This window comes from Salmo salar, chromosome ssa16 (genome assembly GCF_905237065.1).
Source record: "Salmo salar chromosome ssa16, Ssal_v3.1, whole genome shotgun sequence".
Taxonomy (NCBI): Eukaryota; Metazoa; Chordata; class Actinopteri; order Salmoniformes; family Salmonidae; genus Salmo; species Salmo salar.
In genome coordinates this window covers 67,290,884-67,311,380 of record NC_059457.1, presented here as the reverse complement: position 1 = coordinate 67,311,380, position 20,497 = coordinate 67,290,884, and the positions used below count along the sequence as shown (strand labels likewise).

At 44.3% G+C, this 20,497-nt stretch overlaps 1 protein-coding gene across 1 annotated transcript; it reads right to left on the bottom strand.

Moving 5' to 3' along the window:
* Window positions 1-571: 571 nt before the first annotated feature.
* Window positions 572-19,609, bottom strand: LOC106574240 (sterol 26-hydroxylase, mitochondrial). Its single transcript, XM_014149969.2, has 9 exons — window positions 19,291-19,609; window positions 15,682-15,872; window positions 12,988-13,187; window positions 12,569-12,766; window positions 12,113-12,276; window positions 6,381-6,547; window positions 2,058-2,139; window positions 1,678-1,884; window positions 572-1,290 (listed from the first exon to the last, which is right to left on the bottom strand). The coding sequence occupies exons 1-9, from the start codon at window positions 19,555-19,557 to the stop codon at window positions 1,174-1,176; spliced, it is 1,593 nt and encodes a 530-aa protein (XP_014005444.2). The 5' UTR covers window positions 19,558-19,609; the 3' UTR covers window positions 572-1,173.
* Window positions 19,610-20,497: the final 888 nt, after the last annotated feature.

The following is a 20,497-nucleotide window of genomic DNA, read 5'->3' as shown; positions in this document are numbered from 1 at the left end:
GACAGTGGGCCCGACCCATGTGAGATGTTCTGCATACAATTTGTTTTTAAACTATTCTAAACATCGAATAAATATGAATATTTAACTAAATACATCCAGTGTTCTGAGTTGCTACGTAGCTGTGGCTGTGGTCCATAGGCGACTTAATATGTCTAGGTTGGCTATGGGCCTATAATATAGCCCACGTGTGAGATGTAAACTGTAGGCCTAATCATCCATAAAACTGCCGACAGTATTGGTGCCTATGTGGCCTGTAATGTAAAAAATTGCTTCAACAAGTTACACATTTGTTAGGTTCTAAATAAAAAAAGTACATTTGTTGAAACCAAATATATGATTCAACGCCAACTGTTATGTTTGATTATTAACAAACCTATATTTCAAGTTGCAACCTACTGTATTTATTTAAACACAACTTACTTTTCCCCTTTGGTTAAATCTAATAAATATCAATACAAACGAATATTTAACGTAAATAAAACCCATCTTTTCATCTTTGTATGGACCACAGAGTTTCCAGCACTTGTTAAATGCTAATATAGGACATAGGGATACAATGTGGGCACATAAGTTCACATTTCATAGACTTTTAATGAAGTAAAAGGTTGATGGCCAATACCCTAGACAAATATTCAAAGTGTATTAGCATCTAATGATATTATAATGTCCTTCACGCACACACACGCACACACACACACACACACACACACAGTGATACAATTCTCCTCAACACCAATGTGCATTCATTAAGGGGCAGATCAATCTGTAAGTATTAGCGTCGTAGTAAAGGTCAACAGAACAAAGCTCCCAGTCATACACCTCTGATATGCCTGATATGAATCATATTTGATTTGAGGGCATAGCCACAGGAAATAGGGGTGCTGCTGCACCCCCTGAAAAAAAATCTGCATTAAAAAAAATCATAAAAAAAAATATATTTTTGAAAATATGATTTTTTTTCACAAAAGTAGAGCACTGGGCCTTTACTGGTCCTGTATTAGCGGACCGATATAGCTGTCTGTAGCACGAGCAAACTTTATTTTTCAGTGCCCACCCCCCCCCCCAAACTACTTCCTGCAGCTATGTTTAAGGGGATCTAGGGGAATGGAGGTTACCACAGCACAACACCAGACCTTCCTGTCAATCCCTTTCTATAACTCCCTGGCACCCTCCTCAGGCTCGGGGTAGGAAGCGCAGGTTGATGGCTTTGGACGGGATGAGCAGTGTTCTAGTCTTGGGCTCTGTGGTCGGGGCCCCATCCTCTGGCTGGATCTCATAATGCTGCATCAGCTGTAGAGGGGGGACAAGAGTTCAGTGTTAATGAGCCATGTGGTTATCTGACATCTCTCTAGCCAGAGAATCAGTTTACAACCATAAAAATAAGTCTTTATAATGTCCCACGCCAAATTTTTGCCAAATGGGACAGTAAAACCAGAATATTGCGCCGCTCATAAAAATGGGGTTCGTCACCCCTGTTGTAAGTGTTGCACACTTAAGTTCCCACACTCTCTCCGATTGCTTCTGGGGATTTACAATTAACAAAATCACCACAGATGATGGACAAAATCATCCAACAACAATCACCTCCAACCGTCCGGTAACATCATTTTGGCACTGATGGCTTTTTATTACTCAATACTTCCTTGAAAATCTCAATGAAATTCTTCTCTTATTCACCCTGGAGAGGGCAAAGTGCATCTCTAGCTCTGCCACTCTCTTGCCCACACAGGCTCTCACGCCCACCCCGAAGGGTATAGAGCTGTAGGGGTGATGTTGGTACGATTCTGGGTCCCCTCGCAGCCAACGCTCAGGCCTGAAACGCTCTGCATCCACAAACTCCCCCTCGTCATGACTGGCAGCATAGTGACACAGATGGAACTGGGTCTGGGAGAGGGGAATAGGAAGAAGTAGATATATAGGAAGTAAAGAGAGACTGACAGAATTTCATGGATATTACATCACATCCTTCGGACAAAAAAAATGGAGATTTCTTAAGTATTGACAAAAGTGAAAGAGAGGAGTGTTGATATCTTTCTCTCGTCATCGCCTGCCCCTACCTTCTTTGGGAACCAGTAGTTGTCCACAACAACGTCATTGTCTACGGTTAGACGGCCATTCCCTGGAACTACAGGGTACATCCTGCAGAGAGAACAGCTTTAGCAACATGGGAGCCTCTGTAGGACTGCCTTAAATAAACCTTTGTGTGGCTAGGAATGTTCAGTAAGGTACTAAGGTACTTAGCATTGGTATTTGGTAAAGTTTTAATACACCTAAACACCAGAGAGAGTTGGCAATGGCAGGTTGTGATTCTGACCTAGATGCTGTTATTGAGCATTTGAATCATTAGAAAATCAAGGGCACATGGGAGAAATGGCTATGACCATATAGGAAGAGGTGGAGGGGGCCAATGTCCTTCTATAAGCCTGTCATTCAGGATTTCTATACCAGGTGGTGTCAGAGGAAGGCCCTAAAAATTGTCAAAGACTCCAGCCACCCAAATCATCAACTGTTCTCTCGGCTACCGCACAGCAAACGGTACAGGAGCGCCAAGTCTGGGAGCAAAAAGCTCCTGAACAGCTTCTAGTTAATAGTAAACCAAATACAGTTGAAATCAGAAGTTTACATACACCTCAGCCAAATACATTTAAACTCAGTTTTTCACAATTCCTTACATTTAATCCTAGTAAAAAAATCCCCTATCTTAGGTCGGTTATTATCTCCACTTTATTTTAAGAATGTGAAATGTCAGAATAATAGAGAATTATTTATTTCAGATTTTATTTCTTTCATCACATTCCCAGTGGGCTGGAAGTTTACACACACTCAATTAGTATTTGGTAGCATTGCCTTTAAATTGTTTAACTTGGGTCAAACGTTTCCACAAGCTTCCCACAATAAGTTGGGTGAATTTTGGCCCATTCCTCCTGACAGAGCTGGTGTAACTGAGTCAGGTTTGTAGGCCTCCTTGCTCGCAAACGCTTTTTCAGTTCTGCGCACAAATTTTCTATAGGATCGAGGTCAGGGCTTTGTGATGGCCACTCCAATACCTTGACATTGTTGTCCTTAAGCCATTTTGCCACAACTTTGGAAGTATGCTTGGGGTTATTGTTCATTTGGAAGACCCATTTGCGACCAAGCTTTAACTTCCTGACTGATGTCTTGAGATGTTGCTTCAATATATCCACATCATTTTACTACCTCATGATGCCATCTATTTTGTGAAGTGCACCAGTTCCTCCTGCAGCAAAGCACCCCCACAACATGATGCTGCCACCCCCGTGCTTCATGGTTGGGATGGTGTTCTTCGGCTTCAAAGCCTCCCTTTTTCCTCCAAACATAGCGATGGTCATTATGGCCAAACAGTTATATTTTTGTTTCATCAGACCAGAGGACATTTATTAAAAAAGTACGATATTTGTCCCCATGTGCAGTTGCAAACCGTAGTCTGGCTCTTTTATGCCGGTTTTGGAGCAGTGGCTTCGTCCTTGCTGAGCGACCTTTCAGGTTATGTCGATATAGGACTTGTTTTACTGTGGATATAGATACAGTGAGGGGAAAAAAGTATTTGATCCCCTGCTGATTTTGTACGTTTGCCCACTGACAAAGAAATGATCAGTCTATAATTTTAATGGTTGGTTTATTTGAACAGTGAGAGACAGAATAACAACAAAAAATCCAGAAAAATGCATGTAAAAATTTTTAAATTGATTTGCATTTTAATGAGGGAAATAAGTATTTGACCCCTCTGCAAAACATGACTTAGTACTTGGTGGCAAAACCCTTGTTGGCAATCACAGAGGTCAGATGTTTCCTGTAGTTGGCCACCAGGTTTGCACACATCTCAGGAGGGATTTTGTCCCACTCCTCTTTGCAGATCTTCTCCAAGTCATTAAGGTTTCGAGGCTGACGTTTGTCAACTCGAACCTTCAGCTCCCTCCACAGATTTTCTATGGGATTAAGGTCTGGAGACTGGCAAGGCCACTCCAGGACCTTAATGTGCTTCTTCTTGAGCCACTCCTTTGTTGCCTTGGCTGTGTGTTCTGGGTCATTGTCATGCTGGAATACCCATCCACGACCCATTTTCAATGCCCTGGCTGAGGGAAGGAGGTTCTCACCCAAGATTTGACGGTACATGCCCCGTCCATTGTCCCTTTGATGCGGTGAAGTTGTCCTGTCCCCTTAGCAGAAAAACACCCCCAAAGCATAATGTTTCCACCTCCATGTTTGACCGTGGGGATGGTGTTCTTGGGGTCATAGGCAGCATTCCTCCTCCTCCATTTTGGTCTCATCTGACCACAACACTTTCACCCAGTTGTCCTCTGAATCATTCAGATGTTCATTGGCAAACTTCAGACGGGCATGTATATGTGCTTTCTTGAGCAGGGGGACCTTGCGGGCGCTGCAGGATTTCAGTCCTTCACGGCGTAGTGTGTTACCAATTGTTTTCTTGGTGACTATGGTCCCAGCTGCCTTGAGATCATTGACAAGATCCTCCCGTGTAGTTCTGGGCTGATTCCTCACCGTTCTCATGATCATTGCAACTCCACGAGGTGAGATCTTGCATGGAGCCCCAGGCCGAGGGAGATTGACAGTTCTTTTGTGTTTCTTCCATTTGCGAATAATCGCACCAACTGTTGTCACCTTCTCACCAAGCTGCTTGGCGATGGTCTTGTAGCCCATTCCAGTCTTGTGTAGGTCTACAATCTTGTCCCTGACATCCTTGGAGAGCTATTTGGTCTTGGCCATGGTGGAGAGTTTGGAATCTGATTGATTGATTGCTTCTGTGGACAGGTGTCTTTTATACAGGTAACAAGCTGACATTAGGAGCACTCCCTTTAAGAGTGTGTTCCTAATTTCAGCTCGTTACCTGTATAAAAGACACCTGGGAGCCAGAAATCTTTCTGATTGAGAGGGGGGTCAAATACTTATTTCCCTCATTAAAATGCAAATCAATTTATAACATTTTTGACATGCGTTTTTCTGGATTTTTTTGTTATTCTGTCTCTCACTGTTCAAATAAACCTACCATTAAAATTATAGACTGATCATTTCTTTGTCAGTGGGCAAACGTACAAAATCAGCAGGGGATCAAATACTTTTTTCCCTCACTGTACTTTTGTACCTGTTTCCTCCAGCATCTTCACAAGGTCCTTTGCTGTTGTTCTGGGATTGATTTGCACTTTTCGCACCAAAGTACATTCATCTCTAGGAGACAGAACGTGTCTCCTTCCTGAGTGGTATGACGGCTGCGTGGTCCCATGCCGTTTATACTTGCGTACTATTCTTTGTACAGATGAACGTGGTACCTTCAGGTGTTTGGTTCATCCTTGGGAGCAATTTCCAGACTTGTGGATGTCTAAAAAATAATCTGATGTCTTGGCTGATTTCTTTTGATTTTCCCATGATGTCAAGCGAAGATGCACTGAGTTTGAAGGTAGGCCTTGAAATACATCCACAGGTACACCTCCAATTGACTCAAATGATGTCAATTAGCCTATCAGAAGCTTCAAAAGCCATGACATCATTTTCTGGAATTTTCCAAGCTGTTTAAAGGCACAGTCAACTTTAGTGTATGTAAACTTCTGACCCACTGGAATTGTGATACAGTGAAATAATCTGTCTGTAAACAATTGTTGGAAAAATGACTTATCATCTACAAAGTAGATGTCCTAACCGACTTGCCAAAACTATAGTTTGTTAACAAGAAATGTGTGGAGTTTTAATGAATCCAACATAAGTGTATGTAAACTTCCCACTTCAACTGTAGCTAGCTGGACTATCTGCATTGACCCTTTTTGCACACTCTTTCTGACACATACACACACTCACCCACAGATAACACGTACACACATCCACACTCATCACATACACTGCTGCTTCTGTCTTATCTATCCTGTTGCCTAGTCACCCCTACCGATATGTACATATCTACCTCAATTACCTCATAACCCTGCACATCGACTCAGTATTGGTACCCCGTGTATATAGCCAAGTAAACATTACTTATTGTGTATTTATTCCTTGTGTTAATGTTTTTTATTAAAAAAAATATTGTATTCTGCATTGTTGGGAAGGGCCCGTAAGCATTTCACTGTTAGTTTACACCTGTTCTTTATGACATTTGAACACACCATTCAGGTTATATAAGGACATGTCCAATACCTCGACCTTGACCCTCTGCACTCACTTATCAGTCATTATCAGTATAATAAGGGAAATGCAAGCACACAATCTCTCTTTGACCAGGCATGCGCAAAACAAGTGACCAGTTGCAGGTCGCTGTTCTTGGTGCGTGTGTGTTTGTGTGTGTGTGTGTATGTGTTCACCTCAGAACCTGGATGTGTGTACATGCATCTGTGCTTACGTGCATGTGTATTCACCTTAGAGTCTCCTTGATGACAGCCTTCAGGTAGGGCATCCTGCTCAGGTCCTCTGATCTGGGCTGCTGTCTTCCCGGACACACGGACATGATCTCACGGTACAGCCTGTCCTGGGACGCGGCGTCGCGAGCCAAGAGGTACAATGCCCACGACAAGGTGTTGGACGTCTGAGGCGAAAGGAGAAGGACGATAGAAAGAAAGAGGGGTGTACTTAAGGTGAAGTGATATGATATATACGGAACAAAAATATAAACGCAACATGTAAAGTGTTGGTCCCATGTTTCATGAACTGAAATAAAAGATCCCAGAAATTGTCCATACTCACAAAAAGCTTATTTCTCTCAAATGTTGTGCACAATTGTTAGTGAGCATTTCTCCTTTGCCAAGATAATCCATCCACCTGACAAGTGTGGCACATCAAGAAGCTGATTAAAAAGCATGACCATTACACAGGTGCACCTTGTGCTGGGGGCAATAAAAGGCTGTTTTAAAAATGTGCAGTTTTGTCACACTACACTGCCACATATGTCTCAAATTTTGAAGGAGCGTGCAATTGGTATGCTGATTGCAGGAATGTCCACCAGAGCTGTTGCCAGAGAATTGAATGTTCATTTCTCTACCATAAGCCGCCTCCAATGTTGTTTTAGAGAATTTGGCAGTACGTCCAATCGGCCTCCCAACCGCAGACCACGTGTATGGCGTCGTGTGGGCGAGCGGTTTGATGATGTCGACATTGTAAACAGAGTGCCCCATGGTGGCGGTGGGGTTATGGTATAGGCAGGCATAAGCTACGGACAACGAACACAATTGCATTTTAGCAATGGCAATTTGAAATCACAGAGATAACGTGATAAGATCCTGAGGCCCATTGTCGTGCCATTCATCCGATGCCATCACCTCATGTTTCAGCATGATAATGCACTGCCCCATATCGCAAGGATCTGTACACAATTCCCAGGAGCTGAAAATGTCTTTTTTGGAAGAAGCTAGCTAGCTAACGAAGAACAACAAAGAACATCTAGTTAACAGAAGAAAAGAAAGGGAAAATCAGGACAGAAGAAAAAGGATATCAAAGTGAAACAGTTCTCTAAAGACACAGGAGACAATAATACAAGAAACAACACTTCTGTAGCTTGTCAACTATGTGTCTGTCTATCCCTGTTCTCTCCCCTCTGCACAGGCCATACAAACGCTTCACACCGCGTGGCCGCTGCCACTCTAACCTGGTGGTCCCAGCGCGCACGACCCACGTAGAGTTCCAGGTCTCCGGCAGCCTCTGGAACTGCCGGTCTGCAGCCAACAAGGCTGAGTTCATCTCAGCCTATGCTACCCTCCAGTCCCTAGACTTCCTGGCGCTGACGGAAACATGGATCACCACAGATAACACTGCTACTCCTACTGCTCTCTCTTCGTCTGCCCACGTGTTCTCGCATACCCCTAGAGCATCGAGCCAGCGGGGTGGTGGCACTGGAATCCTCATCTCTCCCAAGTGGACATTCTCTCTTTCTCCCCTGACCCATCTGTCTATCTCCTCATTTGAATTCCATACTGTCACAGTTACCAGCCCTTTCAAGCTTAACATCCTTATCATTTATCGCCCTCCAGGTTCCCTTGGAGAGTTCATCAATGAGCTTGACGCCTTGATAAGTTCCTTTCCTGAAGATGGCTCACCTCTCGCAGTTCTGGGTGACTTTAACCTCCCCACGTCTACCTTTGACTCATTCCTCTCTGCCTCCTTCTTTCCACTCCTCTCCTCTTTTGACCTCACCCTCTCACCTTCCCCCCCTACTCACAAGGCAGGCAATACGCTTGACCTCAACTTTACTAGATGCTGTTCTTCCACTAATCTCATTGCAACTCCCCTCCAAATCTCCGACCACTACCTTGTATCCTTTTCCCTCTTGCTCTCATCCAACACTTCTCACTCTGCCCCTACTCGGATGGTATTGCGCCGTCCCAACCTTCGCTCTCTCTCTCCCGCTACTCTCTCCTCTTCCATCCTATCATCTCTTCCCTCTGCTCAAACCTTCTCCAACCTATCTCCTGATTCTGCCACCTCAACCCTCCTCTCCTCCCTTTCTGCATCCTTTGATTTTCTCTGTCCCCTATCCTCCAGGCCGGCTCGGTCCTCCCCTCCTGCTCCGTGGCTCGACGACTCACTACGAGCTCACAGAACAGGGCTCCGGGCAGCCGAGCGGAAATGGAGGAAAACTCGCCTCCCCTGCGGACCTGGCATCCTTTCACTCCCTCCTCTCTACATTCTCCTCTTCTGTCTCTGCTGCTAAAGCCACTTTCTACCACTCTAAATTCCAAGCATCTGCCTCTAACCCTAGGGAAGCTCTTTGCTACCTTCTCCTCCCTCCTGAATCCTCCTCCCCCTCCCCCCTCCTCCCTCTCTGCGGATGACTTCGTCAACCATTTTGAAAAGAAGGTTGACGATATCCGATCCTCGTTTGCTAAGTCAAACGACACCGCTGGTCCTGCTCACACTGCCCTACCCTGTGCTTTGACCTCTTTCTCCCCTCTCTCTCCAGATGAAATCTCGCGTCTTGTGACGGCCGGCCGCCCAACAACCTGCCCACTTGACCCTATCCCCTCCTCTCTTCTCCAGACCATTTCCGGAGACCTTCTCCCCTACCTCACCTCGCTCATCAACTCATCCTTGACCGCTGGCTACGTCCCTTCCGTCTTCAAGAGAGCGAGAGTTGCACCCCTTCTGAAAAAAACCTACACTCGATCCCTCCGATGTCAACAACTACAGACCAGTATCCCTTCTTTCTTTTCTCTCCAAAACTCTTGAACGTGCCGTCCTTGGCCAGCTCTCCTGCTATCTCTCTCAGAATGACCTTCTTGATCCTAATCAGTCAGGTTTCAAGACTGGGCATTCAACTGAGACTGCTCTTCTCTGTGTCACGGAGGCTCTCCGCACTGCTAAAGCTAACTCTCTCTCCTCTGCTCTCATCCTTCTAGACCTATCTGCTGCCTTTGATACTGTGAGCCATCAGATCCTCCTCTCCACCCTCTCCGAGTTGGGCATCTCCGGCGCGGCCCACGCTTGGATTGCGTCCTACCTGACAGGTCGCTCCTACCAGGTGGCGTGGCGAGAATCTGTCTCCGCACCATGCGCTCTCACCACTGGTGTCCCCCAGGGCTCTGTTCTAGGCCCTCTCCTATTCTCGCTATACACCAAGTCACTTGGCTCTGTCATATCCTCACATGGTCTCTCCTATCATTGCTATGCAGACGACACACAATTAATCTTCTCCTTTCCCCCTTCTGATAACCAGGCGGCGAATCGCATCTCTGCATGTCTGTCAGACATATCAGTGTGGATGACGGATCACCACCTCAAACTGAACCTTGGCAAGACGGAACTGCTCTTCCTCCCGGGGAAGGACTGCCCGTTCCATGATCTCGCCATCACGGTTGACAACTCCCTTGTGTCCTCCTCCCAGAGCGCTAAGAACCTTGGCGTGATCCTGGACAACACCCTGTCGTTCTCCACTAACATCAAGGCGGTGACCCGATCCTGTAGGTTCATGCTCTACAACATTCGCAGAGTACGACCCTGCCTCACACAGGAAGCGGCGCAGGTCCTAATCCAGGCACTTGTCATCTCCCGTCTGGATTACTGCAACTCGCTGTTGGCTGGGCTCCCTGCCTGTGCCATTAAACCCCTACAACTCATCCAGAACGCCGCAGCCCGTCTGGTGTTCAACCTTCCCAAGTTCTCTCACGTCACCCCGCTCCTCCGCTCTCTCCACTGGCTTCCAGTTGAAGCTCGCATCCGCTACAAGACCATGGTGATTGCCTACGGAGCTGTGAAGGGAACGGCACCTCCATACCTTCAGGCTCTGATCAGGCCCTACACCCAAACAAGGGCACTGCGTTCATCCACCTCTGGCCTGCTGGCCCCCCTACCTCTGAGGAAGCACAGTTCCCGCTCAGCCCAGTCAAAACTGTTCGCTGCTCTGGCACTCCAATGGTGGAACAAGCTCCCCTCACGACGCCAGGACAGCGGAGTCAATCACCACCTTCCGGAGACACCTGAAACCCCACCTCTTTAAGGAATACCTAGGATAGGATAAAGTAATCCTTCTAACCCCCCCCTTAAAAGATTTAGATGCACTATTGTAAAGTGGTTGTTCCACTGGATATCATAAGGTGAATGCACCAATTTGTAAGTCGCTCTGGATAAGAGCGTCTGCTAAATGACTTAAATGTAAATGTAAATGTATATGCAGCAACATTGCACAGCCATTGAAGAGGAGTAAGACAACATGCCACAATCAACAGCCTGATCGACTCTATGTGAAAGAGATGTGTCGCGCTGCATGAGGCAAATGGTGGTCACACCAGATACTGACTGGTTTTCTGGTACATGCCCCAACTTTTCTCTCATTTTATTATTATTTTTAGCCCTATTGGTAGTTACAGTCTTGTCCCATCGCTGCAACTCCCATACGGACTCGGGAGAGGTGAAGGTCGAGAGCCATGCGTCTTCTGAAACATGACCCGCCAAGCCGCACTGCTTCTTGACACACTGCTCGCTTAACCCGTAAACCAGCCGCACCAATGTGTCGGAGGAAACGCCGTACAACTGGCGACCGTGTCAGAGTACATGCGCCCTCCCCTAACCCGGATGACGCTGGGACAATTATACGTTGCCTCATGGGTCTCCCAGTCCCGGCCGGCTGCGACACAGTCCGGGATCGAACCTGGATCTGTAGTGACGCCTCAAGCACTGCAGTGCCTTAGACCGCTGCGCCACTTGGCAGGCCCTACTTTTTCTTTTAAGGTATCTGTGACCAACAGATTCGTATCTGTGTTCCCAGTCATGTGAAATCCATAGATTAGGGCCTAATTAATACATTTCAATTTACTGATTTCCTTAAATGAACTGTAACTCAGTAAAATCTTTGAAATTGTTGCGTTTAGATTTTTGTTCAGTATACTTTATTGTCCCTGAGGGGAAATTTGACTTGGACAATTTAAATGCTGATGTTTCAACACCAAAAAAAGATGAAAAGTTGAGGGAGTGGTGGAGGCTGTATCAGAGACAAGTTATCAGTGATCATCAACATTTATTGACATCAACATTAAAGCAGCTGAGGAAATTACTTTGGAACATCAGATCATTTCAAGTGACATCTAGTCATTGAATAAAAGCGAGAACACTGATTTTCAGTGAACAAAACACATTTTCATCTCTGACGTTACATAAAGGTGGAATAAATAGAGCTCGAGGCTTGTGTTTTACTCAGCAACAGATCCCAGAGAGCAGCAAGTGGCGCTTGACAAAGACAAGCCCAGACTGCACCAGGGAATGCAGTCTGGCAGGTCCTGCTGTGTTTGTATGGTTACTGTGTGTTTCTCTGTGGTTACATGCGTTTGTGTACGAGTACATTTTGTACCCTCTAAAACAAATAAAAAAGTTACACTGCAAATATATATGTCAACAAACTAAAGGAAATGGTCTCAGTATTTATGGCCTGGGGTGAATCATGTAATCTTAAAGCCAAAATACACCACCACCCATTCCCTAGGACGTGTCCAGGAGGCACAAAACAGAAGAAAACACTTTGAAATGTAGAGGAAATAATAGCATTTTCCCAATGTCATTTTCTGTTTCAAAAGGTTTGTTTACGGTGTACCCTACTGAACGTGAACCTGCTGTTGTGTATGGCACCACCCTCCTCTCTGTATGACCTCCCATGACCCTTTTCTCTCACCGTGTCCACTCCGCCCAGCAACAGCTCTGTGATGCAGATGTACACCTCTCCCAGGGTCAGTTTATCACAGGACAGCAGGTAGGTGAGATACATCCCCTCCACCTGCTTCCCAGCAAGCACCTGGGCATCCATCTGCGCCAACTTATGGTCAATCAGACGCTGAGCTGAGGGTTTATATAGAAATACATTGAACACACACATTCATGTAGTGGACACGCACAAACACAAAATGAGTCTCAATAGTGAACATAGCTCAACAGTTAGTCTCCCTAGGCAGACGGGTTGCCTCCCACATTAACAAAGTTCCCACATAGGTCTGTGATTTCTGACACTTCTCAACAGTGCTTAGTGGCTGACGTGCAATTGACAGGGCAATAGAAACAACCATTCCACCTACACATTTAAGTCCGCTTGACACTCAATAGAAGGAGCCCCTAACATTATTTACAAACATACCTACATTCACCAGGTCGTCCCAGGCTCGGATAAATCGTTTCCAGTAGGGCAGGACGTTGCGTGTCCAGAGCGGGAGGAAGAGGACGGTCTCAGACAGGGTTAGCATGTCGTTGACTGCAGCGATGAACTTCAGCGTGTCCTTAGGGATCTCCTCCTCCAGACAACCCAGCCGCGTCTCAAACAGGATGGAAGAGATCCCTGCAGGGACGGAGAGAACACAGTCAACAATGAGGACTACACAGAGATTCTAGGTATCCGAGATGCCATCTCATGCCGCTGTGCCCATGAGCAAGGCACTTTACCTAAGCTGTTCTAGAGGCACTGTGGCAGACCCTTGCTTCCAACCCCACTGGGTGTGTGTGTGTTTCTGAAGGGGTTAAAAGCATCCAAAAATTATGAATGAACCAATGGTATCACACCTTCAAAGCCAAACTTGTAGAGCTCTGCGGTGAGGTCTGGTACGGTGGTGTGGTCCTGACTGCGAAGGCGGAGCCTCTCAATACTCTGTAGCAGGTCCCCTACCACCTGGTGGATGACAGGCGCATACACAGACACCTCCGCTAGCTTCAGCATCTTTGGATTCAGGACACTACGGATACGGTACCACTGTAGGCCTTTACTGTAGGAGAGGAGAGGACAGGAGACAGACAGTGAATCTACAGTAGATATTCAGAATAAAGGGGTGGAGGTATATCTACAGGTCACGGCCAAAATAAAGGGAAAACTTCAGTAAATGAGGGATACAAAGTATATTGAAAGCAGCTGCTTTCACACAGGTGTGGTTCCTGAGTTAATTAAGCGATGAACATCCCACCATGCTTCGGGTCATGTCTGAAAATGCCCAGTTGCCTATTATTTTGGCTATCGTGGCTAGAAGAGATCTCAGTGACTTTGAAATAGGGTTCTCAATGGAGCAAATGGGGTTTAAAGTGTGTGCGTCAGTCACTAGATCTCAACCCAATTGAACACTTATGGAAGATTATAGAGCAGCGTCTGAGACAGCTTTTTCCACCGCCATCAACAAAACGATTACATTCTCATGGAATAATGGTGTCAGATCTCTCCAATAGAGTTCCAGACACTTGTAGAATCTATGCGAAGGCGCATTCAAGCGTTTCTGGCGACTAGTGGGGGCCCAATGCCCCATTTAAGACGCTATGTTGACGTTTCCTTTATTTTGGCAGTTACCTGTAGGTTAGATGGATAATGTTACGGTGGAGGTACTACTGAAACAAGTTTACCTGTAGGACCATAGTTTCCTCAAACCAGACCAATATTGCTTTTACCCAAGGCAATGATTTATTACCAATAACAGTCATAGTGTATCTTTGAAGCATAGGGTGTAAGCAATGTTCCTTCTAAGCTGCGCACCTCCTCCAGGACTGCCGCGCTGAAGAAATGCCATGCAGAGACCCAAGAGATTGAACTTTACTGAGTTTGCCGCATTAGTTTGCACTATATAGATTAACGTTCTTTTTCTGTGATCGTATCAAAATTATGAACTGGGTGGTTCGAGCCGAATGCTGATTTTTCGGACAGGCTGTATCTAGCCACTCCACGTTGTGTCATGCATAAGATCATCCCTTAACTGTGGTATATTGGCCATATACCACAACCCCGAGGTGCCTTATTGCTTAAATATACAGTGCCTGGCAAAAGTATTCACCCCCTTGGCATTTTTCCTATTTTTTTGCATTACAACCTTTTGTTATGAAGCCCCTAAATAAGATCTGGTGCAACCAATTACCTTCAGAAGACACATAATTAATTAAATAAAGTCCACCTGTGTGCAATCTAAGTGTCCCATGATCTGTCACATGATCTCAGTATATATACACGTGTTCTGAAAGCCCCCAGAGTCTGCAACACCACTAAGCAAGCGGCACCACCAAGCAAGCGGCACCATGAAGACCAAGGAGCTCTCCAAACAGGTCAGGGACAAAGTTGTGGAGAAGTACAGATCAGGGTTGGGTTCTACTCGAGTTGTTTAAGGGGAAACATTTAAACGTCTTGGAATGGCCTAGTCAAAGCCCAGACCTCAATCCAATTGAGAATCTGTGGTATGACTTAAAGATTGCTGTACACTAGCAGGAACCTATCCAACTTGAAGGAGCTGGAGCAGTTTTGCCTTGAATGGACAAAAATCCCAGTGGCTAGACGTGCCAAGCTTATAGAGACATATCCCAAGAGACTTGCAGCTGTAATTGCTGCAAAAGGTGGCTCTACAAAGTATTGACTTTGGGGGGGTGAATAGTTATGCACGCTCAAGTTCTGTTTTTTTGTCTTGTTTGTTTCACAATAAAAAATATTTAGCATCTTCAAAGTGGTAGTTGTGTAAATCAAATGATACAAACCCCCCCCCAAAAAAATCTATTTTAATTCCAGGTTGTAAGGCAACAAAATAGTACAAATGCCAAGGGGGTGAATACTTTCGCAAGGCACTGTAGATCAGCAATGGGGAGTTATTATAGGCCACATTTCAAGCTCTCTTTGAAAAGCTAATCAGGTAAAAAGCTTACATCTTAATTAAAGGGACAGTGTTGTATTTTGAGACATGCTTGAATATCCTACATTGTCTAATTCTCTGTATGGTAATAATACATTTTATTTTGTAAAGTGGTTTCTTGCATCATATAATACAATGCAATTTACAGTCAACTATTTGGCCCATGGTGTTAGACCAAGTAAAACATTAATATCAAGCGTTTCATAATGTAAAAACGTTATTAAAAATCGAATGCAATATAGGCCTGCATTGAACACCACATATAGGCTACTGTAAGCTATATCACAGAAATCAAAAGCTATTTCCATGTGAAAATGTTATGGGATTTGCTCCATTGGTTTTGTTGGTACAGTAGACCTACATTAAGCTCAAATGGCCACAATAGCCTATTGGCTACTATCTAAAACTGCAATGGTACAGCCGCAGGGTTTACTGTAAACGTGAGGTGGAAGTTGTACAAAATTCTCACATTAAAGGTTCCGCTCACAAGAACTAAAATGTCCTCAGTGCCCCAACATTTGAGGGAACAGTGGGTGTAAGTATTATCCATTCCCTTTCCTACACCCAATCTAGGAATAGTCCTTGATGTGCTTCATCAGCCACTCACTCCACATGGAGTCCATAGGCCTGTTCCCTCATATCGCGGTACTCCTTCCAGTGTGGCAGCTCTGTCCGGACCGGGTAGCGGCCCTCCTGACGGATCACCTGGGATATAAGCTCTGGAGACGCCACGTTCACCACATCAAACGGGCCGAACCGCGAGCGCCAGATGGGCCCGTACAGTTTCTTGTGTTCAACCTGGGTTGGGGGAAAAGAAAAGATCTTTGATTCTGGAAATGTACAGTGAGACAGTCCAATATTATTAATATTTCATATGAATTCATGATTCACAAAATATACTCCCAGTATACAAAACATTAGGAACATTGCTCTTTCCATGACAGACTGACCAGATGAATCCAGGTGAAAACTATGATCCCTTATTGATGTTACCTGTTAAATCCACATCAATCAGTGTATCTGAAGGGAATATGACAGGTAAAAAAAAAAAATTTAAGCCTTGAGACATGGATTGTGTATGTGTGCCATTCAGAGGGCGAATGGGCAAGACAAAAGACTTAAGTGCCTTTTAACGGGGTATGGTAGTAGGTGCCAGGCGCACCGCTTTGAGTGTCAAGAACTACAATGCTGCTGGGTTTTTCATGCTCAACAGTTTCCGTTGTGTATCAAGAATGGTCCACCACCCAAAGGAGATCCAGCAAACTTGACCCAACTGTAAGAAGCATTGGAGTCAACATGGACCAGCATCCTCGTGGAATGCTTTTGACACCTTATAGTCCATGCCCCGACAAATGGAGGCTGTTTTGAGGGAAAAGGGTGGTGGACTCAATATTAGGAAGGTGCTCCAAATGTTTTGTTCAGTGTATATTTACTAACAAATAACAGTATATAAAATACTTATTAACCTAATTTGTCATAAATCAACCTAAATAAACCATGAAGCTAGGGGGGGTTTATGATCCCACAAATATCAGAGCCAATTTGACCCCCTAAATAATATGCTATGATAAATTTGATGGATGTCAAATGATTTAACCACCATATGTACTGACTTTCTACACAGTACTACTCAATTCCAAATATTATGATTGGATCCCCCTGCTGCCAATTATGCCTTCGGTTTGGTCCGGCCCATGGTTTGTGAAGGGGGGGGGGGTGTACAAGGCTTGAAAACCCTTAATTCTGTGAGCTAACTTTTAACAAATAAATAAATACAGTTATATTTAACATGGTAAATTCATAAGTACAAATAAGAATTGTAGAAAAGGATATTTTTCAAATAGAGAACGTTTCTATTGCGAAGGGACATCTCGCATGTGAGCCCTATTTCTCAATGACGGATCATTTGTAACGGTTATATTAGGCTCAACTATGTAAGTTCAAGACAGTGTTATGACCTTTGAAAGAACTGGTTTCTAGTAGGATACACAGCCTGTTATCTCTCCAGTCAGAGGCAGTCTTGCCTGACTTTAGAAACACATTTGAAGGCCAGCATTGTGTGTGTGGGGGGGGGGGGGTGGAGCACTCATGTTTATACAACCCAATAATCACCCTGAGAATACTTCCAGAATCACCTTGATCTTTTATTTCAGTTAACAACATCTACAAAATAAATTGGCCCATCCTAGTCTTTATTGATATAGACACAGTACATGTGACATTGCACAGCAGTATACTGGTCTATTTCATTATTATTTTCTTCTTCTTGATTTCAATTGGTAAGGGAAACCAGGTACTGGTGTTTGTATGTGCGGTTTCTTGATGAGTACAGAGTATTCTTATACCATATTTGTGTGTAACAATAGTATACATTCATGTAATTGGCAGAGGTGAGACTGAAAAAGGGTGCTCTGGTTGAGAGTGCTGCAGTTATCAATTGTGATCATGGTCACAGCTCTAACATTTGTCAGTTTCATTGTGGACTTTTCCCTGAAATTAGATGTTGGCCTATCAGGGGGCTGCATCTAGCTCAGCAAACCATGTCAACATTGAATTGCAATTATAAACCCAGATGTTAGTCAGTAGCCTATGCCTATTGAAATAAGTAAATCTCGCAAATAGGCCATTTTATAACTGTTTGTAGTCTTTACATCTGCCACAGAATAACGTCAGAACATGTACCACGGGAATGACCCAAAAATATATATTATGTTCTAATTACGTTGGTAACCAGTTTAACCAAGTTACATCAACATCCATTGACGGGAAATGATCTGGATAGTTTAAGTGACTTACCTTTTCTCTTGCGAAATAATCTAAACTTCTTAGTCTACATCAGGGGCGGAAATCCCGGGGGGACACGACCCCCCCATCCTGGGAAAAATATTTGTCCCCCCCCCCCCAATATATCACTGAAACATAACTATGTAATTTAAATAATATTAATAATACGCAATGAAAGCAATTGTGCTGATTATAGACATTTAATAACACGTTTAAGTTTCAAAAGATTGCAACCCCCCCCACCCTTTGCCTCACAATGGTTTGATCCACTGCCAGTTCCTTAGTTGGCAATGTAACAGAGGGGTCGTATCTACTGTCTGAAAGGCACTCAATGCACGTAACTGACGTGAGGTTAATCCAGTCAATCGCGCACACACACTAGCTGAATATGCAGAGCTAGCGCGCAAATATTAACTATTAAGCTAGCTAGTACCTATTCCATTTATGTGGCATTGTCAAAGATGGAATCAGCATGCAGATGATGTAAGTTAGTGCTTCAAAGTCCCTGTGATAAGGTTAGCGATAAACTGAAATCCAAACTGAACAGAACTACACTCATCTACCATTGTCTTAAATATATTTAATGGTCTCGTTGCAAAAGCTAAATTGTCGCAAGTGAACTTTTATTTATTTTATTTCACCTTTATTTAACCTGGGTAGCAAAGATTATAGCAAACACCACTGAAACTGAATTGGTGCTCGCTAGCTTTGCAAATTCAGCTATTGTTGGAAGCCAGCCAATATGAAACAAACTATTAAAATTACAAAAGGTTGCAGCATATGTTGTGTAAATGGTGAACTCATAACAGCTGTCAACTCTTGTCATTTTAATCCGTTTCACATTTGCTAGCTACCTTTTAGATCGAAGCCCAAATAGAATGATTGAAGATGATAGAAGCCCATCTCCTACTGTAAATAACCTACACACTGTGTGTGTAGCCAGCCAGGTAGAAAAATGGCAGAAAAATAAAAGACGGACATCAGAGTATTTTTCAATACACCAAAACGCATAGTAAGAACCCTAGTAGCCTAATATCTCAAAGACTAGACCACTCTCAACTTAAACTGGTGACTGAACTATGATTTGTTAAAGGCAATGGTATTGCTGTTGTGATTAGTTGTGTAGTTTTGGGTACCGGTAGTTAGGAGTACGGCAAACACCTTATTTCTTTGGTTCCTCAATATACATTTACCATATTACAATGTAGGCTATGTATTACAGCACTACTTTTGGTGTCCCCCTCAGGAATTGCTCTTGAGAAAATGTCATGTAATTGTCCCCTCCAAAGTTGATACCAGATTTTCGCCCCTGGTCTACATCGTTAAAAATGACGTCGATATTCCTTAATTCGCTCGATAACGTGCACTCACTATACGTATGCAGTTAGTCATACAGCAGAAATTAAGCGAGGCACTGTGGGATTAATTTTACCTGCATCGCATGGCTCTTATCTGCATATCCCTTCACGAACAGCCAATACACCGTCGTGGCCAAACTAGGTCCACGTAGATCGTCTATTGTTTTGTACTTCTCCGGAGCTGTTTCTATTGTTGTCTGAAAATGTTGTCCTACGTGTCTGCTGGCTCCGGACTTGAACCTCCGACCACCAGACACAAAACCGTCCAGGGTCACTGACAGTGTCTGGCCGTGGTGAACTGTGAGCCTGAGCGTCCTGGTCACCGCAGCAGGGCTACACATGTTGAGTGGAGCGCGTAAAGGCGCATTCTGCCAACTGTGGCTTTTTAGTACAGTTTGCCCTGCGGCACATTGGGACTCGCCCATAAGTTTCACATTTCAACATCACATGCACAAATATAGTGAAATGCCTTTCTTAAACGCTCTAACCACAATGCAGTTATCAAGAACTATGTCATGCTCTCAATGTTACAGCTGTAGAACTTTGAGGATTTCAGTGTACATGACAAACCTTTTCAACCTGAGGGGCAAGAGGCGCTGACGTGCCTTCTTCACGACTGCGCGTGGACCATTTGAAGTTTTCAGTGTTTTGGACACTGAGGAACTTGAAGCTTCCAACCCGCTCCACTGCAGTCCCGTCGATGTGAGGGAGGTGTTCAGTCTCAGGGTCCTAAGCTTGGTGACGAGCTTAGAGGGACAATGGTGCTGAACGCTGAGCTGTAGTCAATGAACAGCATTCTCACCATAGGTATTTATCTTATCTAGGTGAGTCAGGGCAGTGTGGGTGTGCGACCTGTCACTAAATTGTGTTTCACAATCTCGGCCCTACGTTTGTTTTTTGCACTAGCACTACACAGCGGATTCAAATAATCAAAGCTTAAATGAGTTAATTATTTGAATTAGCTGTGTAGTGCTAGGGCAAAAACCAAAACATGCACCCCTTGAGGTACACAGAACAGAGTTCAGGAAACACTGCTAATAGCTCATACACTTCACATGGAGCCAAGAAGACAACAATACATAGTTTGATAAACTATCAAGTTTCACTGTTGTCCATTACTAGAAAAACTGCTTATACTTGCCTGTCAACAACATGCCCCTCCTAAAAGGCTTGCATGATGCAATCAGACCTGTAGTAGGCCTGTCCAAAAGATCACTGCCTTTACAAAATAATCGACTGTGCTCACAAATCTCACACACAAAACAGGTGAAATCATTTTTT

Bases quoted from the DNA above. Each gene is read 5' to 3' on its own strand.
- LOC106574240 (XM_014149969.2), bottom strand. From the start codon at position 19,557: ATGTGTAGCCCTGCTGCGGTGACCAGGACGCTCAGGCTCACAGTTCAC. The intron at 13,188-15,681 runs GTGAGTGGCTGA...CCTCTCCTACAG, and splicing joins GCCTATGGACTCCATGTGGA to TAAAGGCCTACAGTGGTACC. The intron at 12,767-12,987 runs GTGTGATACCAT...CCGTCCCTGCAG, and splicing joins CTACAAGTTTGGCTTTGAAG to GGATCTCTTCCATCCTGTTT.